The sequence below is a fragment of the Vombatus ursinus genome, unplaced genomic scaffold, assembly GCF_900497805.2.
Source record: "Vombatus ursinus unplaced genomic scaffold, bare-nosed wombat genome assembly UNPS02014959.1, whole genome shotgun sequence".
Taxonomy (NCBI): Eukaryota; Metazoa; Chordata; class Mammalia; order Diprotodontia; family Vombatidae; genus Vombatus; species Vombatus ursinus.
The window spans coordinates 1781825-1808418 of record NW_020954737.1 but is presented as its reverse complement, the minus strand read 5'-3'; the positions used below and the strand labels follow the sequence as shown (position 1 = coordinate 1808418).

The 26594-nt window shown below is 40.3% G+C and overlaps 1 protein-coding gene across 4 annotated transcripts in view; it reads right to left on the bottom strand.

Annotated features, from left to right (window-relative positions):
• Positions 1–2192: 2192 nt before the first annotated feature.
• GOLGB1 (golgin B1) overlaps positions 2193–26594 on the bottom strand; it is a 79947-nt gene continuing 55545 nt past the window's right edge. For 3 of the 4 annotated variants that reach the window (XM_027845287.1, XM_027845288.1, XM_027845289.1), the window contains 8 exons: positions 18642–18820; positions 10830–10995; positions 10503–10640; positions 8963–9121; positions 8190–8287; positions 4912–5052; positions 4032–4137; positions 2193–3690 (listed from right to left, as the gene is read on the bottom strand). In XM_027845287.1, the coding sequence (XP_027701088.1) occupies positions 3556–3690; positions 4032–4137; positions 4912–5052; positions 8190–8287; positions 8963–9121; positions 10503–10640; positions 10830–10995; positions 18642–18820 (1122 nt within the window). In that variant the 3' untranslated portion in view covers positions 2193–3555. Of the gene's footprint in view, positions 3691–4031; positions 4138–4911; positions 5123–8189; positions 8288–8962; positions 9122–10502; positions 10641–10829; positions 10996–18641; positions 18821–26594 lie in introns of those variants that run through there. The other variant, XM_027845290.1, reaches the window with a different exon arrangement.

The following is a 26594-nucleotide window of genomic DNA, read 5'->3' as shown; positions in this document are numbered from 1 at the left end:
TAGCAGACACCCACAGTGCACACGATATGAAGATCCAGCAAAAGATAACTAAGGAGCAGTCAGACAAGGAGGAGAAAAAAGTGAGGCCACTGTGACAAAAACCCAGAAAAAAGAGTATCTAGGAGGAGAGGGTGGGATCAGTGTCAAATTCCATAGCGATAAAGAAGGATAAGAACTGCAGCAATGCTATTAGATTTGTCTATTAAGAGATCACTGTTAATTTCAGAGAGGGCAATTTTAGCTAAGTGATGAAATCTGAATCCACATTTCAGAAGGAATGAAAAAGAATGAGAGGAATGGAGAGAGAATGAGTGTAGATAACTTTTTCAAGTTTAGGCTGAGAAATGGGGAGAAATAGAAGACAAATAGTTAACAGGGATGGCAGGATCTAGTAAGGGATTTTTTATGAATGTGGGAAACTTGGGCATCTTTGTACACAGCAGGGAAGGAATCAGTAGATACAGAGGTATTGAAAATTAGAAAGTGGGGATGATAGTGGAAAAAATCTGCAGGAGAGAGGGAGGGCAGCATCAAGAGTATATGGTGTTGGCCTTGGCAAGAAGAGTTACTTCTTCATCAGAGAACTGAGTAAAGAAGGAGACAGTGGGAAATAATGTCAAAGGAATGTGATGGGGAGTTCATGACAAATAGCCTCAAAATTTTCTCAGGAAAATATGAATACAAAAGCAAGCATTGAGCTCATATTCTGATGGGAGAGGGACAACATATGTAAAAGGAAGTTAAAAAGCTAGGGAACGAGGGGGAGAAAGTCCTTAGAGTCAGGAGCTGAGTGGGGAGAGGTGTGCAGTGAGCACTGCTAGCCTAGACACTTTTTAAAAACAAGTTCCAGGAGGAACTCACTAATTAGAGGAAGGGGTCGCAGGTATCTTCCCTTTATAAACCTTAATTTAACTGCTGATTCTTTAAGTGTGTGATCTCTGCCCAATGACCAATAGGTTAATACACTAATAGATGGCTTGAACTACAACACATCCTTGCCACAAATTATACCTGAAGTCATAGAAGCTATAAATGGAAGGAGTGCTCACAGGTTAATTTCATTGTGCACCCAAAGGTAACCCCCCCCAAAAAAAACCCCACTGTGAAAGAATTTGGACTAGATGACTTCTAAGCATCCTTCCAACTCTTAGATTCTATATTTTTGTCAATCACTTTTAGTAGCAGTGATTTAAAATGTATTATCTTTTGCTTTTACATTACCTTCATTTACAAATACATTACTCCCCTTCCCTCCTTGGAGAAGCATCTCAAATAAAAGCGGAAGGGGAAGCAGTTCATCAAAACTGTATTGATACACAGCAAGCCTAACCATATATGCAATGTTCGACGTCATAGTCCCTTCACCTCTACAAAGAAGATACTCTTTGAGGGGGCTAAACCTCACCATTGTAATGACACAGGTGTCAATGTGGGAAGCCTCACGTTTGCTCTTTCCATTTACATTAATGTAGTCCTTGTGTGGTCACTGTTTTCTTGGTTCTGCTTACTTCATTTTACACCACTTCACATCTTCTTCTGCTTCTCTATTCTTCACATTCAGCATTTCTCACGGTGCAGAAATACACCATTACATTCACATTCCACAAGCCCCATGCTTTTCATTTCATCTAGAACCAGGCTCTCCCAGGCTAGCCACTGGCCAGCCTAGGGCACTTTTTACACGTCACTTCCCCATGAACCCAGTCATCTCAACAGAAGACCTCAATCGGACTGCACATCCAACCCCATGTAATGATAGCATTTATCCCTCCCAAACTGCTATGGGGACCCACTGGCCACATCCCACTCCACCTTCACAGCAGGCACTCATCTTCTAAGATCATCTCTCAGGGCATACTTTACCCAAGCAACTACGTGAACCTTCCATCTCCTGCTGCCCATTTCCTTTTTTAGTGGGACCCCAAACTGCATAGCTGTAGGTCACTACGTTCTATTTTATGGTTGTTTGTTTTGTTGTTGGGTAACAAAGTATGTTGAAAAGTTGTTTCTCACACTTTACAATCCCAGGCTCTTGTGATGGAGATTCACAGCATACCACAAACCTATCACGGATGTCATCCAGAAATTGTGAAGATTATGCTTGTCCCTGAACAGCACCTTTGACGCTGAGAAAGTATTCTTTGTCCTGGCATTTGCATCCTCACTTTCCCTCTTCCAGTAAGACCCCACACTTTTTCAAATCTGAAAATAATTTTATTTTATTTTTTACAAGTGTTTAGGGAAGTTTCAGGTGGAGCTGTGACTAAAGAACTTGGTCACCGCAGGGTAAAGGATTCTGAGCACAGCAGGTGGCAGACCCAGCCCTCATTTCTCTGGAGCAGTGAAGATGAGCAGGGGACAGAAGAGGTGGATGGTGGTAGTGAAGGAGGAAAATGGCCAGGACCATCTCAGTTTGGCAGAGGGGTGGGGTGGCAAATAGACTTCAGTTTAGGCATTAGTCTTCAAGGCTTGATTTCATCATCCCTTCCCTACAGCTTTCTCTACTCATCCCAGTCCCTTACAATAAGCAGGCAGGTGACTAGGAGGCTGAAAAACTGGCATCCCTGAGATCAATAGCTGAGTTTGATATTTTTTTTGGTTATTTATTAGGGATAATGGGGAGGAAAAGGGAATGAATATGGACACTAATGCAGATAAACTGAGGGACAGAATATCACTCTACTCTTCTTTCTCGGTCTCAAGAAACTTAAATTCACCTGATACTGGCTCACTATCTCTGAGTCTCAGGATAGACAGATAGTATGAGTGGGCCAGGAAACAACTACCTCAACCAGACACTTCTTCAGAGTCTGGGGTGAAAGACAAGTACTGACTATTTAATTTAAATACCTATGTTAAAAGTTTCTCATAGACCACACTCATATAGGGCAACAGAGGCCACAGACCTCAGCCTCATAGCTCAATGGCACACATTCTCACCCTGGTGACTGTCTTGAGATTAGAGAAAGATGATTGGAAGTGAGGCCTCTTCCTGCATTATAGTGACCAGAAGCCTGGCAACAGGGAAGGAGCTCCTAAGTTCCCACATTCTCCAGAATAGGCCCTATTACATGCTTATTGAGGCTATGCACCTTACGGCAATTCCCACCCACATTATGCAGGAGGTAACACTGAAGTAAACAAACCAAGATCACTACAATTCCAAACATCTCTGGTCCTAGGAACAACCTTCGCTCCTTGGACTTATTAGAATCAGCAATGGAACTACAGGGTCACTTCCCAGAATCTGCTCTGTAGGGGTAGGAATAGGCACTATACTTAAAAAATATTTTTATTTATACATGATGATAATTGTGCCTAAACATGGAGCAAAGGGTAGAAAAAAGCAGATTTTCTAATACCAACAGCTCCTTTTTTTAATGACAAAGAGTCCAAATGCATCTCTGAATTTTGTAGGAATTATCCCCTACGGAAGACATTAAGGAATGAGCCTAAGTAGGGCTACCCGCAAGGGCATTTGGTCCTGGGACTTGAGGTTGGAGAATCCAAGACTGTGGCTCTAAGGAGAGAAATCTGACAGGTGGAAACTAAAGCTCACAGATGACCAGTGAAACAGAGAAGAACCAGGACATGGAGCACGAGAATATAGATAGCAGCCAGCAGGGGTACCCGGGTCCGGGAATAGCAGAGTGAACGCAGGATTCGCCTCCATCCAACATTGCTCCTGGTCTAGAAGAAGAAAGACGGAAAGGTCAGAGACAGTCTTTATCCTGCATATTAGGGATGTATCTCTATCCCCAAGTTTAGATTTCAATGATCTCAATATTTCAAAAAAAGGTTTCCTAGAAGAAAACCTTTTCTCAGAGATGTCAACCCTCAATTTCACCAGCTCATCAATGCTCATCAGTATTCCCAACTCCTGTATTCAGATAAACAGCTCATTAATCCTCTGACAGAATTCTACCTCCCAGGAGAAGGGTACTACTTATACCCCTTAATAGTGCTCTTTTTCTATTCTCTTCCCTCCCACTCAAATTTCTTCCCACCCCCTTCCCTCTTACCCATCTTACCCTTCGGAAGTTACTGTTCACGGGCTCTATTAATACCGCCTGTTCATGTAAGCCACAGTCACTGATGCCAGAATTCTGGGCAGGGGTCCACTCACTCAGCTCCAGCCTGGGTCATAGGAAAATACACACACATGCACACACACACACACACACACACACACACACACACACACACACACACAACACATATAAAAAACTGCTTGACATTTGGTTCAGAAGGTGAAACAAGTGAGGTTAAACAAGCAAAGCAAATGAGACATTTTGGTGTCATCTTGTGTAACCTCTGGAGCTGCTGCCAAAAATGAGGAGCCCAAAGCCTCTCTGCAGTAGCAAGCAGAAAGGGAAGAAAGGAAAGAAAAGGCATTTATTAAGTGCCTACTATATGCTGAGGACTGTGCTAAGTGCTTTAGAAATGCAATTTCATCCTAGGAGGTAGGTGCTATTATGATTCCCATTTTACAGATGAGAAAACTGAGGCAAACAGACTTGCCCAAGGTCACACAGCTAGTAAGTATCTGAGTCCAGATTTGAACTCAGGTCTTCCTGACTCCAGGCTCACTGCTCTATCCACTGCACCACCCAGCTGCCTACAAAGTGATTTAATTTAACAAACAGGCAGACGCAACCAAGAAAAGACTTCTGTGAAGTTCTATGAAAATATTGGTAGTAAACACTTTTAGCCAAAATGTCTGTCTGAGCAGCATCCCTGTAGAGGTACAGTCAGAACACACTGTTGGCTTCAAGACTGAGAATGCTGGGAGGCTTTGTGTCTAAAAGTAGGGACAGCTGGATCCCCCAAAGAGAACGCTCCCTCTAGGGGCACACTGAGTACCCACTCTTCCTGCCTTCCAGAAGTGAATGCTCTTGGTCAACACTTTACCTCCTAATCTCCTCCTGAGCAGCAGAGAGGGCTTCCTCAAGAGCCAGCCGGTGGTCCCGTTCCTCTTCTAGCAGTTTCTTTAAGTGGCTCACTTCTTGTCTAGTGTTGCATTGCTCTTGCTGGGCTTCAGAAAATCTGAAGCTTGAGGGAAAATGAAGTCATTAATGGTGGAATGGTTATCATGCACAGAGCCCTGTGCATGACGCAGGCCCTGAAACATATTATTACAGGAAAGACAGAACAAACATATGAAAATACACAAAAATATAAACACTAGATAAATGATGTAATGATAACTACATAAAGTGTATTAAAGGATTGTTAAATACCTTGCATTTATATAATGCTCTCGAGGCACTTTCATATATGATGTTTATTCAATGTTGTTGCTCAGTCATTCAATTGTATCCAGCTCTTCGTGACCTCATGGACCATACTATCCATGGGGTTTTCTTGGCAAAGGTACTGGAGTACTGCCAATTTCTTCTCCAGTAGATTAAGGCAAATAGACGTAAGTGACTTGCCCAGGGTCACACAGCTAGTATGTGTCTGATGCCATATCTGAACTCAGGTCTTCCTAACTCCAAGCTCAGCACTCTATCCACTGAACCATCTAGCTGTCTCATGTTTATTCCTAGGTATTATTTTATTTAATTCTTACACAGATTTGAAGCCCAACAATTATTAAGCCATGACACTCCATATTCAATCCATTTTAACTACATTGTTGCTACTGAGTTGTTTCAGTTGCGTCTGACTCTTTGTGACCCCATTTGGGGTTTTCCTGACAACCATACTGGAGTGGTTTGCCATTTTCTTCTCTAGATCATCTTACAGATGAGTAAACTGAGGCAAACAGAGCTAAATGACTTGCCCAGGGTTACACTGTTAGTAAGTGACTGAAGCCAGATTTGAACTCAGGAGGATGAGTCTTCCTGACTGACTCCAGACCTGACACTCTATTCACTGTGCCACCTAGCTGTCTCATTACTACATTACTCTGAGAATTTGGAAAATCGTTATATGAATCCCACATTTTAACAGCGTGCTCTAGGAAAGCTATTCATTCTAGCAAAATGAGAATGCTCCACATTCAAAACTCAATTCACCAAACATTTAACTAAACACCTACTATATGCAAAAGACTGTGATAATACATACTTTCATATATGTGGAGACACAAAAAGAAAAATAAATAGTCCTTGACTTCAGGGAACTTACATTCCACTGGATACAACGTTCACGTAAATAATTTGAGGAGGGATAGAATGATAACACCTGGGAGAATCAGGGAAAGCAATGAATCCATAATTCCAAGAAGCTCTGTGACCCTTCCTTCCTTTTCCCCAATTACCATGTCCTGGAAAGCCAGGAAAGCAGGCTAAAAAGAGAAGGGAAGCTAGCTTTTCTAGCTCTGGGACATCAGCATGTTATGTATATGCCCACCTGGTGGGAGTGAACAGACATTTCCATCTTTCCAGCTTTCTGACTCTCCTTGAGTACAATTCTAAGTGATTCAACTGCTGAGCTGGCAGGAAATAGAGAGTAACCTGAAGGAATGGGCCCTGGATTAGCCTTGCACGGCCTCCGTCATGAGGCCCTTCCTGATCCTCCCCCAGTTTCTTGGCAGATTGTAAACCTTCTCCCCCAGAAATAACTTCATGTTTTTTAAAAATTTACTGCACACTTTTTCCCCCTAGTAGAAAGTAAGTTCTCTGAGGGAAGTGACTGTTTTCTTTTTGTCTTCGTGTCCCTAGTAGTACAAAGTCTGGCACATAGGAGGTGCTTAATTAGTGTTTACTGAATTGCATTGGCAGAGATGACACCTAAGATGAGCCTTGAAGGAAGCTAGAGATTCTAAGAAAGTGAGGAAGAAGGGCATTCTAGACATAGCAGAACCACAAAAGCCACACCAAACCATCAAACTCTCTTAAGCCTCAGTTAATGTTGTGGCACGATGAGTAGATCTAAGCTGTTATTCCAAATTTTAAAATATTAGGTTGCCCTTTTTATATCCTCTGCTCTTTTGCTACATGAGGGGAGAAATAAAGCAAGCAAGGCAAAAGACCTTCTCTCTGCTGAAGCCCCCTCCTTCCACTCTGACAGGCCAGTCCCTGAAAATGTCTTGCTCTCTGAGTCAGGCTACACATTTCTCTTTCTGTACTTTGGTCTAGAGTTGGTCATTTAGTCCAACCTTTACCCAAGATGTAAGGCCTCTAACAACAGGGAATTGACTACCTTCTGAGGCAGCCCATCTCATTTTAGTCAGAAAAAGATACAAATACCAAATATACCACATGCTGCTAGGTGCAGAAAGAGAAAGAATGTGTTAGGGGACAACTGAATACCTTGCATGTATAAATGCTCTCTTACTTTCATATATAGGAGATTTTCCCTTAAATTGAATCAAAATCTGCTCTCCTATAATTTCTACCTACTAGTCCTAGTTTTATCCTCTGAGGCCAAGGAGAAGAAGTTTAATGTTTCTTGTACAAGAAAGCTCTTCATATATCTGAAGATATCTATTCAGGGCAGGGTGTGAGGGAAGGGTAGAAGGAGAAAGATAGTCTCATCCACTCAGCAGGCCTCCTTAAGCCTCCGGACTAAACATCTCTAAATCCTTCAAACAATTTTTGAATTAAAGAGTTCACAACTCCTTGCTATCCCAGGCATGCTCCTCTGAATGAACTCCAGGCTTATCAACATGCCTCCTAAAATGTGGTGCCCAGAAATGGACACCAGATATGACAGCGCAGAATACAGAGTATTACCATTATCAATATGGATTTTCTTCTTTTGTTAATAAAACCTGAGACTGTGTTAGTTTTTAGGTTGTCACATTACATTGCTAACTCGTATTAAACCTGCAACTACTAAACTCTTAGGTCTTCTTATACAAACTGCTTTCTAGCCTTCCCACTCCACCATACTATACTTGAACAATTAGCTTTATGAACTAAATGGAAAGTAAGATGTTATATTTGTCCCTATTAAATATCACCATATTAGCCATTGAGATCATTGGGAACCCTGCTTCTGTCCTATAGTATATCAGGTCCCCTCTCACTTTTAGTTACCTTCCTGGCTCTCTGATGGAAGAGGCCAATTACGTCCCTTTGTAAGGCAGGATAAGAAATTGACACAACTAAAGTGAGCTACACGGAAGGTCAGTAGGAGAGCCACTAATGCACATACAGGCATGCTTGTGTATAGCTTTCCCGGGCTATAGGATGGGTTTTGAGGGTAGAGGATGTTGAGACCTGGCTGAGAAGCCTTACCTGAGCTGCAGTTCTCTCAGCTCCATAGGGTCACTCTCTCTCTGGGGTTCATTCTTTTCCTGAGGAGCCCCAGGAGCAGCATCTGTTGTGAGTGTCCCCTAGAAGAACAAGGATGGTAAATAGAGAACTTATAAAAAGCCACCCACTAGGAAGAATGAGAATTGATGGAAAACATCAGGAATGAGGCATCTATTCGCATTTTGGTAGCTGAAGAGGATACTTTCTCTTCTCATAATTCTCTCCAAAAATAAAGCAGAGACTCCTTTTATCCAGTACAGTTAGCTCAGTCATTGACATGGTTAACACCCTCACCCTGATTTAGTCACCCCCAGGAGCCCACTTTCTCATCTCTCCTCAGTTTACTGCTGAACTCTATTTTCTCAAGTGATGCTCCCTGGCTTTCCCGGGGGGACAGATCCTCTGGTCCCCTGGCTTCCCTGAAGCCCCCTGGTTCCTAACTGCTTTCCTGTGGCTTGGCCAGGTGCCTGTTACCTTAGTATCTGAATCTTCAAAGCCTCAGCTTTTTACTCTTATTCTTTTACCTGCTTTTTGCAGCAACTTTCATCATCTCAGACATCCCATCTTCTCTCATCCCTTCTCCTATGTAACGGTTTAGATCTACTGCCTACTTCTCGAACACCACTGTCCTCTTTTCTTCTATTCTCTTCAATCTGTCTCCAGTGTATATGGATACAGCACTTGTCTTTAATTCTTATCTTTAGATCAAAAGAGACTTAAGCTTCATCACCCTTATTCATTCCTCTGTGGCTCACCGTTTCTTTGCTTAGGGGCTGCATCTCCTGAATCTGTCTCTTTAAGCCTGTGCAGTGATTCAGAAGGTCATTATAGCGCTGATGACTTTCCCGGAGACTCTGACTGCTACCACGAAGCTGAATGGAAAGGGAGCTTTTTTCTTCAAAGATCTGGGAGAGCTGGAACAAAGAAAATCAAGTCAGCACCAGCCGACAGAGAACTCCTCAACACGCAGATGTTGGGCTGTCTCTTCCTGGGGATAAAAAATCCTGGGGATCCTAACCGCACAGTACATTAGCCTGGGTCCAAATGTAGGAAATTACAACATTCTCTTATCTCTCAGCTCCACAAAGCTGGACAAGGAGCCATCACCTAAAACTAACAATGACATTTTTGCACAAGACGCTGTGCTATTGCTGTGCAAAGCAAACAGAAAATACTAGAGTCACACAATCTCACAGGGAAGATGAGAAAAACACTAACATGACTACTGCATGAACATGGGAAAGAGAGAAAGAACGTTCCGTGAATCTACATCTCAAGTGAGCCTGCTCCATTTTCAGAGAGCCCTCACCATCATAAAATCCTCTCTTCTACTGAGCTGAAATCCCAGGAACTTCCCCCCTTGGTGCCACTCCCTAGGGTCACATCAATCAAGTCCACCTAAGCTAATATCCCAGCTTCTTTAACCTCATCTTCACACCTGAGAGGACAAATTCTCTGGATCAAGGTTGGAGATGCACCTTTCACAGTTGGATCCAGAAAAGTGGCAAAAGGGAAAAAAATCAAAAGGAAGGCACCAAAGACAAAACTTCTCTTTCCTCTAATTTTGTCCAGGGCTGGCCCTGCCTCCTCTCTTTCTTCTCAAAAATAGATGGGAAGCAAATATTCCCTTCAGGCAACAGGACCCAAGAAGCCCTATGACCCCACCAGAATAATCAACCTGTCCTGAAAAGCCTGGCAGTAGCAGGAGAGATGGGGTACAGAAGCAGAGGAGTTCTGCTACACTCAGCATGCTATCTGGCAAAATGCCTCCAGATCCAAAAACACAGCACTCTTCAGTTTTGAGACACCAGTTTCTTGTGGGTGAGGCCACTTGGTGGAGAGGAAAAACCACTTTCCACTTTCTAGTTTTCTGACTCTCCTTGACAAGCTCCCCCTTCCCAATTCTGACTTATTCTCCTGCTGGAAGTGGGAAAGGAATCTGAAGCAATGGGCACTGGATTAACAGAAGGTATGTGGAGAAATATTTTTGTGTATATGCAACTTACTGGGAATACTGGTACCTGTGAGGCTTTGAGGAAAGCATCTATACAAAGCCAATGGGAAGGCTGTCCAATCCAATCTCTTTCCTATCTTTCCTAAGAGGTCTACAGTGTGAAAAGTAGAAGAAAGAATGACCGAATTTCCAGAGCTATAATTATGCAGTCCTAGGTTCAGAGAAGATATTCTGCCTACCCTGAAGAGATACTTAAAAGCTAGAATCTCAACCCAACCTTCTGATGCTCACTCTTTCTTTCAGCTCTAGCAGCTCTAACATAGGCCTGAAGAGAAACTCACCTTGCTGTTCAGCTGCTGGATTCTCAATTCCTTCTGATGCATTTCTTTCAAGCTGTCATTAAGCTGGGCTTTGAGAAGCCCGATCTCAGAATCCAGGGCCTGTGACGACTCTGGGGAAGCTGCTGCTTCTGAGGATGCCTGTGGAGAGAAGCACTTATGGAATCCATTCCTCATTTTAACTGCTGAATCTCCTATGGACAAACCCTGATCATTCCAGGGAGTGATCGTTACATTGGCCCCACGACCAGTGTGCAATAGGTTTTCCCTTGGAGGTCTGCCAGGCACAAGCTTCAGCCACCGCTTTGGATCAGGCAGGACCCAGTTTACCTGTCTTTGGTACTGCTCTGAGAGAATAGAAGGCCGGCGGGATGTAGACCTCAGCTCTTGCACCAGACTCTGCAGGTGGCTCAGCTGCTGTTCCTTGTCAGAGAGGGCCATCAGGTACTGCTCTCTAACCCGCTTCTCCTGGACTTCCCAAGTATTCTTCTCCATTCTAGAAAGCATAGGAAATTGTCAAAGGGGAAGGTCCACCCCACACACTCACTTCTACTCAATTCTCGGTGCCTTTTCATTAAATCTTAGTATCAATCATAACTAAGGGGAACCCCAATCTTATTCCCATATCCCAAATCCCATTTGTCTTTTGCTAAATTGAAGTGAAGAGCAGAGAACTGAAAGAGGCATTCTTATGATACTACTTTTATTTTCCCTCCTGGCAGAGTCTTCTTTCCAATAGCAGAGAGCTTTTACATCATGCTCTACAGGTGGCTCACCCAAGACAAAAGAACCAAACTCTACCTACATCAGAATGCAACAGAGAGACAATCTCATCCTCAGCTGTGTGTCTTATCCCCATCCATTAGATTATAACCTTCTTGATGGCAGGGGCAGCTTCCTGTTCCTTCTTTATATCCCTACTGCCAAGCAAAATACATTGCACATAGTATGTGCTTAATCCATGTTTACTGACTTTAATCTGCTAAATTCTCCTGGTTGCTCAATTTCTGCTAAGATTGTATTTTATAATTCCGTGCTGGGAGGGTCAAAGAACAACTGGCTCATTCACTATTCTCTCCATTAGCAGTGACTCACACATATATAGCATTTCTCTTCATGTATATATCACCTTTTAACCAACTGACACCAACCTTTGCTAATAGGACTAATTTGAAAAAGATTATGTGGAACGTAAGAATGGTCTTTTCTATATTAAAAACAAAGAGATATTTATGTTGCCTAGCCAGGTCTGGGAGAATGTTGATTCCTCCCTATTGTCAAGACAGGTGCTATGGAAACTGATGTCTCTTTGACCAGGATTGAGTGACCTGGGACATGTATTAAAAGACCCTCATTTTCATATGGCCCACCTTCCAGAGTAGATTGGTATCCCTTGGAAACACCTACTCTTCAAAGGGCATATAAGGCTGTAGCCCAAAACCCCCAAATTGAGCGAGTTCTGAACTGGCTCCCTTAGGGGGGCCCAGTTTTGGACTGCATGTCAAGCCAGCTTGAGAGAAATTAAACCATGGACACATGCACCCCAATTTCATTTGTCTCTTTCTTAGAGCTGACTCTATTTCAAAACTAAGGTTCATGGGGTAAATTAGGGTTCACATAAGCTACCATGCTATTTCTACTAGACAAATCTGTGGAAGCTGACCAACCCTGTCAGCAACAATTGTCCATAAAAAGAAATGTGTCTCTAAAGGAAAAAATAAAGAGATAAACAATAAACCAACAGATCAAAGAAAGTAGAGAAGGAGAAAGAAACTGCAAGTTGCCAAGAATCTTTTTCAAAGATAGGCTGTTCTATCTCGGAAAAGATTCTCACACTTGAGACATAATTTTGAAAGGTGACTGGCAATATGGGGGCAGGTATAGCCAAATCCAGGAGAATAATTTTGTGGGAATTCTGACCTGTTATTTCATTATTTCAGAGGACTCCTGGTGAGGAAACTCCCACTAACAATCAATATCAGCAACTGTTCTGCAACTTACAGCTTACATCCTAAAGAATGCCCTGAGGGTATTTCATATTTTACCCCATGGGCTAGGAGTTTGTGATCTATGAATTAAGGCATATCTTTCTGTCACTAGTTTCTCAAACAATAGATAAATTTCCTATTATATGAGATTCTTTTTTATATTATTGATATTTAACATAAGATACAGTAAACAGGCAGAGTCAACACAAACAAAAAGGACCAGAATCAGATCTGGTCACTGAATCAATAGCTTAAGCACTTTAACAACAAAAAACCAGAGTGTGGACAGCAGGGCCAGTAAAGGCCTTCAGCTGGTACCTCACCTGCTGGAGGCCTCAACATTGACAGTTATGAACTTGCTGCTCAAGGACTTGGATAGACTCCAAGTGTCCCTGATTCCTCAGCTGTCACAAAAAGAAGGGCCCCAGTACTCCAAAAGGCCAGACAATGGGAGGGCAAAGAAGGCCAGGCCCTCACATGCAACAGTCCTAAAGGAAAGCCAATCTGTAACTTTTTTTAATGTTAAAAAGTGGCCCTTGTAGTTTTTTTTTTAAAGTTTAGGAATTATCTCTCTAGTGTTAGGCTGCCACAGAAAGTCTCTGAGTAGGGGTGTGATATAGTCCTGTGCACTAGGAAGATTATTTTGGCAGATGAGGGAAAAAGGAACTAGAAAATGTAGAGATTGGAAGTAAGGAGATTAGTTAGAAGGTTTTTACAATTATACAAAAAAGAAATGTTATGGGTTTGAATTAAGGTGGTGGTTATGCTAGTGAAGAGAAGGTGATACATGCAAGAGATGTGGAGGTGAAATTAACAGGACTTAGTGACACTGTAGGTGGAGAGGTGAGGGAAAGGGAAAACTCAAAGAATACAAGGATGATGGAGAAGATTTATGGGATAGAATAAATTCAGTATGAACATGCTGAGTTTGAAATGCTGGTACAATATCCAGGTAGAACAATCCATTGGGCAGATGGAAATGCAGCATGTTCAGGAGAGATTAAGGCTAGATAAGTAAATTTAGGAGTTATCTGCATAGAAATGATGATTGAACCGAAACAAGTTGGATGAGATCACCAAAGAAAAGAGAAAAGAAAGGGGCCAAGTAGAGAACTCTACAGGACACCAATAGGAAGATGATGAACGAACCAAGCAATTAAGGGAGTAGGCAGACAATTAGGCAGAGATTCAGAAGATAGTAGTGTCAACAATTTCTCTCTGCTGTTGACTTTCAAATTACATAACTGACAGTCTTCTCATTAACTACTTCCTGGTCAGGATGAGTAAAAGGCTTCTCTTTGGCCCTCTGCCTTCCTCACAATTCTACATGTCCAGCTGTACCCTCAACCTCCTCCTTTCCCCCACAGCAATCTTAGACTATGCTCTTGGGTCCCCCCACTCTGATAGGTAAGCTTTCACCTATCTTGAAGAAATGCAAATTAAAGCAACTCTGAGGCTCCACCTCTTACCCATCAGATTGGCAAAGAGGAAAATTACAAATGCTGGAGGGGCTGTAAGACACTAATGCACGGCTGGTGGAATTGTAAATTGGTCCAGCCATTCTGGAAAGCAATATGGAAACACGTACCCAAAGTCACTAACTATCTATACCCTTTAACCCAGCAACACCACTATTAGGTTTATACCTCAAAGAGATAAAATAAAAAGGAAAAGTACTTACTGGTACAAAAATATTCAGAGCAGCTCTTTTTGTGGTGGAAAAAAAAAATTTAAAAAACCCAGAAGTCAACAGGCTTCCTATCTATTGAGAAATGGCTAAACAAATGATAATATATGAATATAATGAAGTATTACTGCACCACATGAAATGATGAAATGGATAGTTTCAGAGTAAACTAGAAAACTTTTATAAACAAAGAGTAAGCAAAGCAGAACTGGAAAAACATTATATACAATGAAAAATGATATTTTAAAAAAAAAACTTTAAAAGATTTAGAACTCTCACCAACGAATAACCATGACTCCAAAGTATTGAAGATGAAGCACATTACTCACTTCCTGCCAAAGAGGTGATGGATTTCAAAAGCAGAATGAGACATACATTTTTGGATATGACCAATGTGAGAATTTCTTTTGCTAGACTATGCATATTTGTTATGAGGGGTTTCTTTTTCTTTTTTACTAGGTGAATGGGGGGGAGGGAGAGAAAATGCTTATAAAATAAAAAAAATTAATTAAATGTATTTATTTTTAGTTTTCAACATTCACTTCCATGAGATTTTGCAATTCCAAATTTTCCCTCTATCTCTCCCCTCCCCCCACTCCAATTCGGCATGCAATTTGATATAAGCTCTACCAATAAACTCATGTTGAACCTATGTTCACATTAGTCATGTTGTAAAGAAGAATTAGAACCTATGGGAGAAACCACGAGAAAGAAGAAACAAACAAAAAAAGAAAAAAGAGAGAGCAAATAATTTGCTTCAATCTGCATTCTGACTCCATAGTTCTTTTTCTGGATGTGGACATTTTCCATCATGAGTCCTTTGGAGTCATCTTAGATCCTTGAACTGCTGAGTAGGACTAAGTCTATCAAAGTCAGTCATCGCACATTGTGGCTATTACTATGTACAATATTCTCCTGGTTCTGCTCACTTCACTCAGCATCAGTTCATTCAAGTCTTTCCAGGTTTTTCTGAAGTCGGCCTGCTCATCATTTCTTATAGCACAATAGTATCCCATTATATTCATATACCACAACTTGTTCAGCCATTCCCCAATTGATGGGCATCCCTTCAATTTCAAATCCTTTGCCACCACAGAAAGAACTGCCATAAATATTTTTGTGCATAAGGGTCCTTTTCCCATTTGTATGGGCTCTTTGAGATACAGACCTAGAAGTGGTATTGCTGGGTCAAAGAGTATGCACATTTTTATAGCCCTTTGGGCATAGTTCCAAATTGCCCTCCAGAATGGTTGGATCAGTTCACAACTCCACCAACAAGGCATTAGTGTTCCAATTTTCCCACATCTCCAGCATTTTTAATTTTCCTGTTATGTCACGCTAGAATTTTTTTTAATTAAAGAAAAAAGAACACAAGGTCTTAGAGAGCGTGGACTGTCTTGCTTGCTTATATTTGTAGCCCTAATGCTTAGCATAATTGCTAATACAATATATACAATACAATAACTGCTTAATCAGTGCTCTATCTCTCTATCTCTGCCTCTCTGCCATATTTCTCCAGTCCTAAATCTTATACTCTGAAAAACTCATGCCAAATAAAACCAACATTCCCTTATTTCCAAGAGTATCAAATCTTATGATAATGATGATGATGATAATAATAATAATAATGGCTAACATTTATATAGTTATGTGCCAGGCACTATGCTAAATACTTTATAAATGTTATCTCACTTGATGCTCATTACAATCCTGAAAGGTAACTGTTATTATTATCCCCATTTTACAGCTGAGGAAACTGAAGCAGAGAGCGTCCAAGTGACTTATCCAGGATCATACAGCTAATAAGTGTCAGAGGCTGGATTTAAACTCAGGACCAGCACTCTATCCACTACACCACCTAGAGCTGCCATTCATGGAAGGCTTTTCTTGAATTATTTTTGTTTTACCCTTTTCTTTCCTTTGGAAGTTTAGTACAACAGTTCCTCTAAACTACCCTTCTTCACACACACAAGCACTTATTGGTTAATGGATCTACTTCGCTTTAGAAACGCCTTAAGTCAAAACCAAACAGCTTTATAGACAGAAGTAAAAATTTTAGAACAGAAACCAAACAAGGTTTTAACTAATTTCATTACACGATGACAAAAAAAGCACCTTCCCACACCTAATCTACAAGAGATTTGTGTATGTAATTACTCAGAGAGAAAGGGAAGGGGAGAAAAATGAACACTAGTTGCCATTTTTTAGTGTTCAGGTGATAGCACTGGTGAAGTGGTTGTGGCAGAGAATGAAACCCTCAATGAAGACTACATGTACCAAAGGACAAATTGGATTCCTGCCTTGGGGAGGGGCTGCCTCATTTATCAACTAAAGTATACCTATGATTTCATTGGTGTAGGGAACTACTGAATGAGGAAACTTCCTCTATCAATGCAGATCAGCAACTGTTGTGCAACTTACAGTCTTAAAGTTACTTGCCCAGGACACTGAGAGTTAAGATTCTTGTCTAGGGTCACAATGCCAGGATATGTTGGGGCAAGATTTGCACCTACATTATCTTGATTCTGACCTGGCTCTCTACCCAATATGCCATCTTGATTCTCTCCACTAAAGATATAACGAACACAGAACCTGATGAAAGACAATCAGGTAAATCATTAGTCATAACCAATGAGGAGAGGCTGGTAATGGATTCACAGAATCAGGATGAGAGAAATGAAAGGGACTGAAAAGCTCTTCTATAGCCCAAGCCCCTTATTTGACAGATCACATGATCAAAAACTCAAACCCCTCCTTTCACAGAGAAGAAAACTTGAGGATCAGGGAGGTTAAGTGATTTGCCCATGGTCACACAATTAGTAAGTGGTGAAGGCAGAATCTGAAACCAGGTCTTCTAATTCTAAAGCCAACGATCCTTCCATTATACCACAAGGAAACTGAAGAACAGAGAGATTAAGCGACTTGCCCAAAGTTGCACAGGTAATAAACTGCAGAGGGGACTTCACCTCAGGGCCTCTGACTCCAGATCTAACACTTTTCCCACAATTGCCCTTGGGAAAGGGATCAGAAGGCTGATGGAATAAGCAGCTCTAACTTCTCTGAATTAGGAAAAAAAAAAGATTTGGAAGAAATTTTGGAGGACAGAAGGAAGCAGTTTTGGAAGCATACAACTATAGAGTTATGCCATTTAGCCCCAAAGTCTGAGGACCTGGGTGAGGTGGTGCCTATGAAGAGGTCAAAGAAGAAAAAGGGAAAAAAGCCACACACACAGAGATTTTCAGGTCTTTCTAAGGAAAACAAGAGGATGTTGGCTTGAACATGACCTCAGATACTCCCTAGCTGGCCCAACCCTAAAGTTCTCTAGTCGAAGGTACACTTAAGGTAACTGGGGAGACAACAAAAGAATGACTTGATATGATTGTCATACTATTCTCTAAGCATTTTTTTTTTCAGTGAGGCAACTGGGGTTAAGTGACTTGCCCAGGGTCACACAGCTAGTAAGTGTTACGTGTCTGAGGCAGGATGGGGTCCTCTTGACCCCAGGGCTGGTGTTCTATCCACCTCATACCATTCTCTACTATGATCTGTGGAGACCAAGAAATTCAGGGCTGTACAAGAAAGACTATCCTGAGAATAGTCTAATCTCTTAAAGCAATCACAAAGATCATGGTGGGACAATAAGCACATCTCAATAGACAAAAATAATACAGTTGGGGAAAAAAGAAAATAATGCAGTCACAGTGGAACTACCTGGGAGTCACTAAAGATCAGACTCTGAAACAACAGGCCAAAGACAGATGGGTTCCCAGGAAGAAGAACGCCCTCTGCCATTTTAAGTGCAACTCTTCATGCTGATCTGAATCTTAACTTTGAACTTCATCTTTTCACCAAAGACATGTTTTCAGTTATCTAAGGAAACTCCAGAGGTTGGTACAAGTAGGTGTGTTTCTCAGAATAAAGTATCTCCTGGTAAAAATTCACATCAGAAAACATTTGCTTTGTAAAGTTTGCCTAAAGTCTACGCAGAAACATCACTACATGACATATTCATCACCTCAAACTAAATGTGTGAGAGCCCAACAAAAACGCTGCACCAACAAGAACAGAGAATTTTCACACGATGTTGATGGGGTCATTTTGCTTCAGGATTTCTCTTTTGTTCTGATGGCCTTTGTCAGAGATGAGATTAAGAAACCACAAAGGACTAATGGAGACACATCTCTTTTTTTCTGCCACGCACATAACACCAAACAATTTTTTTTTTTGGTGAGGCAATCGGGGTTAAGTGACTTGCCCAGGGTCACACAGCTAGTAAGTGTCAAGTGTCTGAGGCCAGATTTGAACTCAGGCCCTCCTGACTCCAAGGCTGGAGCTCTATCCACTATGCCAACTAGCTACCCCAACACCAAACAATTACTAATGGATTTATTACAAAGGGAAGATTATTGGGGTGTATGTGGAGGAGCATAAAAATAACACTTCTCTGTAAGAAAAAAATTACCTTACCTGAGGTGTTGTAGTTCCTGTTGACAAGAAAGATTTTCCTGCTTTAGTTGTTCCTGGAGAGACTGATACTTATTTGTCTGTTCCTGATACTCCTGAAGTTGAACCTTCAGCAGACGGAGTTCAGTGTTCTCTTGGTTAATCTGCAGGTATTGCTGCTGTAGATTCTTTAATTCCTTCAGCTTTAATCAAAGGAAATGTAATTGAGTCAGGCTTCAATTTACCATTCCCAATGCAAACCACTAACAATTAACAGCCCAAGTTTATCCTTCTAGGTAAGTTACAGACGAGAGGCAAAAAGAGGTCATCTAACAGATTTCGTTGCTTCATAAGCCACAATGAAATAAATGAAGTTAAGCTATCATCACATGTGGTTTGCTGTCACAGACAATGAGTCTTATGAGCCAGTTTCCCATGTACTACATCTCACCCTCTGTCATCTACTTCTTTCTGGACCTGCTTCTCACAACTCTCCTGAGACCCAAATCCTGAAATGACTCCAGAGATACAGTTCTGAGTTAGTCAGATTTAGGAGCCGTAAAGGCACCCCCAGGGGTTTATTCTGAAGTAGAGAGAAATGGTAAGGCCCCCAACTGCCCTTTTGTTACTTTCCTACCTGGATTGCTCAAGAAAAAGTATTGCAAGCAAATCCAGAGAGCCACCAAAGTGGTGAATAGACTCTAGGAGCTTCACCAAAGCATTGCAAACCACTCTGAGGAATGTGAAGTATCCAAATATAAACAAGGATTTTGCCAAGCTATCCCTATCCCAGTGATTCCCTGATCCCAGAAAAAAAGCCAGAATAAAGATCAGTATTGGCCTTGGCTTCCTGTCTATCTACTTAGCAAGGAGGTCGAGTATTTGCTAGCTAGGAAAATTGCTGGAATCTCTAGGCCTATTCTTTGTGGTCAATCCTTTACATCAGTTAAGTATAGTGATGATCACTGCCTTTTCAGAGGAGTATATGTTCTAAACAAATGTTGCCCTTGGCTTGAAGAGATAATATGATATAGTGGAAAGAATGCTGGACTTGGAAGCATTAAGACTTACATTAAAATCCTAAGGCATTTATACTGGTTATGTGATTATAGTCAAATTAACTTAACTTCCATAAGCCTCAGTTTTTTGATCTGTAAAATGGGGCTAACAAGTGCACCTATCTTTTGGTTGTTATGAGGATCAAAGCAATAAAGGCAATAATATACTTAAAATGCTTTGGTTACCTTAAAGCACTATATCAATGTGATCTATAATTATTCCTTTATTCATTTCCCATTTTTTGATATCAACAGCTCATGTGAATAGGAGGAGTTGGAGCTCAGGCAACTGTATACAATTTCTTCTCATCTTTATACTTTTCTCTAATTTAGCATTGATTTTTGTCTTAGTTCTAGCAACAAGGTGGTATGACTGCTCACCGACAGATGACTCTGAAATTACTCCTATATTAGTAACCAGTCATTTCTTGTTAAGATTTAATCAGTTTGATGCTCAGTGGACTGAGCAGAGAACCAGAACACTGTACACAGTAACAGCAACATTGTGCAATGACCAACTTTGTCAGACTTTGCTCTTCTCAGCAACGCAAAGATCTAAGACAACTCCAAAAGACTCATGATGGAAAATGCTATCCACATCCAGAGAGAGAACTATGGAGTCTGAACACAGAGCGAAACATACTACTTTGTCTTTTTTTGTTGTTTTTTGTCTTTTCGTTCTCATGATTTTTCCCTTTTGCTCTGATTCTTCTTTCACAACATGACTAATGTGGAAATGTTTAATATGATTGCACACGTATAGCCTATATCAGATTGCATGCCGTCTTGGGGAGGGGGAAAAATTTAGAACTCAAAATCTTATGAAATGAATGTTGAAAACTAAAAATAAATTTATTTTAAAAAAAGATTTAATCAGTTTCATTTTTTTGGTGATGTTGCTTGGTGACTTCATGCCCAGTGTCTTTCAACTTTCTACGTGAAGATAGTATTCCAGATATATGGGCATAAGATAGCCTAGTCTGAATGGCTTTGGCTATTCTTAATCCTAAATCACATTTTCCAAAATATTTTTAATCACTCTCCTCTGGGCCCACCTTCAAATAGAAGTCACCAAATATCAAGGTTTATGTTGATTTGGCTTGAAGGATTTTGTCTTTAAAGGATTTTTTCTATTCTTCATCCTTTACAATAGATCTTAGCATATAACTATAATTATTTTCAATGGTGGGCTTTTTGCTTATATTCATTATAAGTACTTTAATACAAGATGACCAAGTGCTTCATGAAATGATGTTCCTAGCTGCCTTTGTGCACATGATGAAATCAACTCAATCAATTTTATTTGCTTCTCCAAACAAATCTCTAAGCCATCCTTTGCTTTTGTTGAAATGTATTTATGTCTTCTCTTTTCATCATGTTAGGATGTCAGTGTTCATATCATGCAGCTCTTCTAGCAGGATGTCAACTTGGTGGTTGGATAAGGATCTGACATTTAGAATGCCAAGAGTTATGCTAATGTTTAGATGATCTAAATTCTTTTCTGCCATTCTCCTACAATCACTGTGGAAGTGCTGCACTTTTATGGGTTTCCAGAGCCAAAGAATTCATCACCTTGTGGGCATCCCACTGGTGATGAGCCTCTCCACACTTAGGCTGGTCATCAGATAGCAAACACAGGATATTATAGGAAATATATTTGAAGCTTTTACAGCTTGGCAGATTGACTAGAGCTTGGCTCCACTGGCATTGTCATTGAGAACCTAAATCTCCACACCACCATGAAAAAATGAAGGACTTTTGTGGAGTACACAAAAGTGAAGCATCTGCTATTTGTAAAATAATGTTAGGAGCCTGGTAGGAGGGGGAAAAAAATTTAAGAAATTGTTCCTGTTCTCAAGAAACTTCAGGCTAAGAAGGACTACTGTACATATATAAAAATGTAGTAAGACAAAACAGTATATAAGTGGCAAATGGGTGAAAATAAGTACTATAAAGGAGTTTGGGAGAAAGGGGGATCATTATGGCCTGGGGTGGTCAGGAGGAACTTCACAAAAGAAAAAGGTCTTGAGCTAGGCTTTGAAGGATGGGTAAGAAACAGAAAGAACAGAGAAGTACATTCTGATGGGAGTGAAATGATGTGTGCAGGGCATATCTGAAAAGACTAGTTATTGTTGTTTGTCCTTCATTTTCAAAGAGGAACAATGACATCATGGGGTAATCTCTTGACTTGTGGGCAAATTGGATTTAAATGAGGCAGAGTTGCACAAAGTAATCAGCCTCGTTCTCTCTTCCAGTCATCCAAGTATAGTAGCAAGACAAAAGTCAGGATTACTGGCAATGGCCTGGGATGCAGTGGATAACTTGGCATCTTCAATGTCTGACTAAGCTCTAAGTGCTCCACAGAACCTGCTTCAGCTGCCTCCATGGCTGTTGGAAGAAAATTTTTCTCATGCATCCATTCCACCAGGAGAAGGTCTTCACATCCTTAAGGTAGACACCCCTCCTAACTTACCAATAGGTTTGAGACCTGTCAGTTACCCTCAAACCGTTTAGCCCATCTGCCAAGATAGTTTACCAGAGCATGGCTGCTGCACATGCTACAGCTTCATGGCTCACTAGGTGAGAGTTGAGTGTCAAATGGACACCACAGGTGGATGAGCAGCCCTGAAAAAGGCTCAAGTAAGTCTTCATGCCAAAGGTGCTAGTCCTCTTTGACCACTCCATACATCCCAGCTACGTGAACAGTAGTTAAGAGTTAGACTAGAGGCAGGCCTGGAGACAGTTAGACTCATTCTCCTCAGTTCAAATCTGGCTTCAAACACTAGTTGTGTGATCCTAAGCAAGTCACTTAACCCTGTTTGCCTCAGTTTCCTCATCTGTAAAATGAGCTAAAAAGAAATGGCAAACCACTCCAATATCTTTGCCAAGAAACCTCAAATGGGGTCATGAAGAGTCAGACACAACTAAAAAATGACTGACTGAGAAGACCAGCAGGTCTGATGAGGAGAGATAAATGTGGGACAAAACTCCATGGCTTGACTATAAGGCTAAGGCATATGAAACTGCATCTTTTAGGAAGTAAAAAGTTAACAGAAGTTTCACGAGCAGGTAAATGGCATGACAAAAAGTGTTATTCTATGTAGACTAATATAGTTTGGTGTGAAGGATAGATTATAGAGGAAAGACATTGGATACAGAAAGATTTGTTGGGAGCACTTACTGTACTAGTTTGAATATTAGGTGATAAGAGGATTATACTAGGACAGGAGCACTGGCAACAAGAAAATGATGACAGATGCAAGAAACATTCAAATACAGAATCAAGACTTCAGAGTCCACCATGCTCTGGCAAATGAAGAAAACTCTGAACTCTCATTGCAATTGTTTTTCTCTCACCTATGCTCTTATCATGTTCTAATTTCTACTACTGTTGTTTATGTATATTTCTTATCTTCCTATGTTTTAAACTCTTTGAAGATAAGGGCCTATATTCCATTTACCTTTGCATGCTGAACAGACTATGGTTACAGATTAGACATTAGCCATATGCTGCTGATAATAAAGAAAAGAATCTACAAAACAGAAAAATATTCTCTTTCACAGGATCAATCTGGCAAGTAGAATTTTCAAGTTTTGGGCAATGTGTCACATTTTAATTCAGATTCAAAATCTTATTTACTTAAAGCCAAATTCAATTTGGACTTGGTCTAGTGTCACAAAGGTATTCAGCATAGACACAGCAAGAAAGTACAATTACAGATAAGGTGACCCAACCACAGATAAAGGCTTGTTATGCTGGTTTAATCCTGTCTTTCATTTTCCTGTCACAATGACCTGGAAGGGGCTTTAAAAACTGTCCTGGTTTTGGATCTTGGCTCTTACTTCCAAGTAGCATAATTTCAGAAACTCTTTTTACTCTCTTCTTTTTAAGAAATTAAAAAGAAAAGAGATAGACACTAAAAAATATGGATGAATGACCTGGTCAGCAAGCAAATATTTCCTATACATTATATGAAGGCATATAAGTTAACCTTTTTAAAGTTTAAAAAATCATTCCCAAATTGGAGCTGACACATTTGGATATAAAGCCATCCCTCTGAACAACTGACCTACTATTCATGCTGAACAGCAGCTAAAGCAGATATGAAGTTATTACTACTCTTCAATTTTTATTTATCCTAAAATGAATTCTGCCTAAATTTGCCCAGTTAGCTCTCTGTGTCACAACTCTTTTATAAACTATACTATTTCCTTTTCTGCAGAATCAGCAAAGAGAAAATCTGTGTCAAGGTGAATCAGCTAGCTTAGCAGATATGGAAATATAAGGAAATTCTGGGATATCAGTAGCAAAGTGAAAATAAGATGGGTGGCTATAATTAGATAACTAGATTTCTACATATGGATCAAATTCTCTGTTCCCATACGTTTATCTTTTGTATCTCCAATTAAACAAATTGCTAAATACATACTTACATGTTACTTGCATCTTCTATCTTGCATTTGCTTTCTATTAAATACATTTAGGGGCAGCTAGGTGATGTAGTGGATAGAGCACTGGCCCTGGATTCAGAAGGACCCGAGTTCAAATCCAGCCTCAGACACATAACACTTACTAGCTGTGTGACCCTGGGCAAGTCACTTAACCCCACTGCCTAATTCAAAAAAAAAAAAAGAGCACCGATAACTTTTGGGGCACGTAGGTGGTGCAGTGGATAGAGCACCGGCCCTGAAGTCAGGAGAACCTGAGTTCAAATCCAGACTCAGACTAAATACTTGACATTTACTGGCTGTGTGACCCTGGGCAAGTCACTTAACCCCAATTGCCTTAAAAAAAATTAAAAATAAATAAATGAATGAATGAATGAATGAATGAATTTAGTCTTTTCTTCCAAGTGGAGACACAGTCTAGCTGGAAGTCAAAGGCAAAAAGGGAAAAAAAAAAAGGAAGGGAGAGGGACCAATCTAAATATATAACTGGATTTCTCTTTGTAAATTTGTTTTTGTCTGCTTTTGTCTGCATTACTACACAACAGGAATATGCTGACAATTAAAGATATCTGGGCAGAGTGTGCCCCATCTTCAGAAAAGGCAGAAAGCATCCCAAAATAAATTATGCTTTGCTCATGGGTCCTCCCAGCAACTAAGATATGAGTATCTATGTATTTGTCCCAGTAATTAGCCACATAACAGTCAGCTAAAAGAGTTAGCAAAAGGAATATGCAAGGGGCAGTTGAGTGGCGCGGCGGATAGAACACTGGCCCTGGAGTCAGGAGGATCTGAGTTCAAATTCGGCCTCAGACACTTGACACTTACTAGCTGTGTGACCCTGGGCAAGTCACTTAACCCCAACTGCCTCACCAAAAAAGCAAAAAAAAAAAAAAAAAAAAAAAAGAGAGAGAGAAGAAGAAGAATATGCCTCTTGCTTCAAGCAATATAGAGGGTGAATTTTGAATGCCCTATAGAGAATATGTTTATGTTATTGCCAATACCAATGGGTATTTATACTGGCACAAGTGCAAGTCAATCTCCATCCCGAAGAGAGAGTGAAAAAGCTGAAGAACCATATTTCCATTCTGTAGGATACAAATGAAAACTTAAAAAAATAAAATAAAACATTCTTTGAAAGAATGAAAGAGGTACTTCAAGGAGAAAGGGAAGATGAAAAAGGATGTAAAGAAGCAAAGAGGGGTTATTTATACCTGTAATTAGAGTTTAGAGGATGTAAGAATTTCATAAAGTCTCTCATCCTATCCTTACAGAAAAGATGAAGAAATAGGGCCTAGTGGTATAAATAGATTGATCTTTCAAAAATAAATCAATGGTTAGACCTAAAGATTAGTTATTGCTGAGTCAATATCAACTTAAAAGGTCCATAGTGGGGTTTCTACCTAGGCATCTGTCCTTGGTTACTGAGCTGTTCAGTATTTTTTTAAAAATGGCTAATCTTACTCAGAGAGATTTGGGTTTTGTTTTGAAATCAACAGACACTTATTGACGTACCACACCAAGTGCTAAGGAGAATAAGAAGAATAAGATGAGTAAGATACAATCCCTACCCACCAAAAGCTTACAATCTAATATGACTCTACTTTACAATTAACTAAAAGGGAAAAAAACAGTGTTTTGAGCTTTCTACTCTCTCCAGTATGTTGTCTTGTGGTGCCACATGTTACTTATAATTTTGACATCAATTTTATATGAATAGCCATTCAAATCTCAAATCTCTGGACTACAGCACCTGCCAAGAATTTCTTAAAGCGTGTAAGATACATGCAGTCAACAGATACGCCAAGAAATATCTGTGAGATCAAATGTGCCAACTTCTTTCTTAGATCCTATTCCCTTCACTCACTGCTTTATTAAAGGACTTTCCTAGTCTCATTCAAGATTCTAAAGCAACAAAGAGGTTAAATTGATATTTTTCCCCTGGTGGAGCCAATTTCACTTAGAATGCTTGACAACACAACAGAACTCAAATCCCTCTAAAACACATGGCTTTCTTGCAACACTGTAAATGTTATAACACTCCTGTGCAGTTCTGACCTAGCCAATTTACTAACATTCTTAATTAAATGCTTTTTTAATTATTCTGTTCCTTGCAAACACCAACACCAACATAAACAAATAACTAAAAAAAAAGAACTGAACATGAGACCATGAGTCCCCATTATGAACTTGTCTACTTTTAATTACATAATAAATCCAAAATACTAATTCCAAAGCTGTCCTATTTGTCTGTTTCCTCTGAACCTCTTTCTGCTCTCTTCTGTGCATTTTAAAATACTTCATTAATGTTCTCATCATTCTTTTCTTTTCTGCATCACTATCACTACCCTCTTTCTTTCCTAATCCCTGTCCCCTCCCTTAAAAAAAAAAAAAAGGCCTTTCCAGAAACTAGGCACAGACCAACATCTCACACTCTATACCAAGATAAGGTGGAAACAGGTACATGAATTAG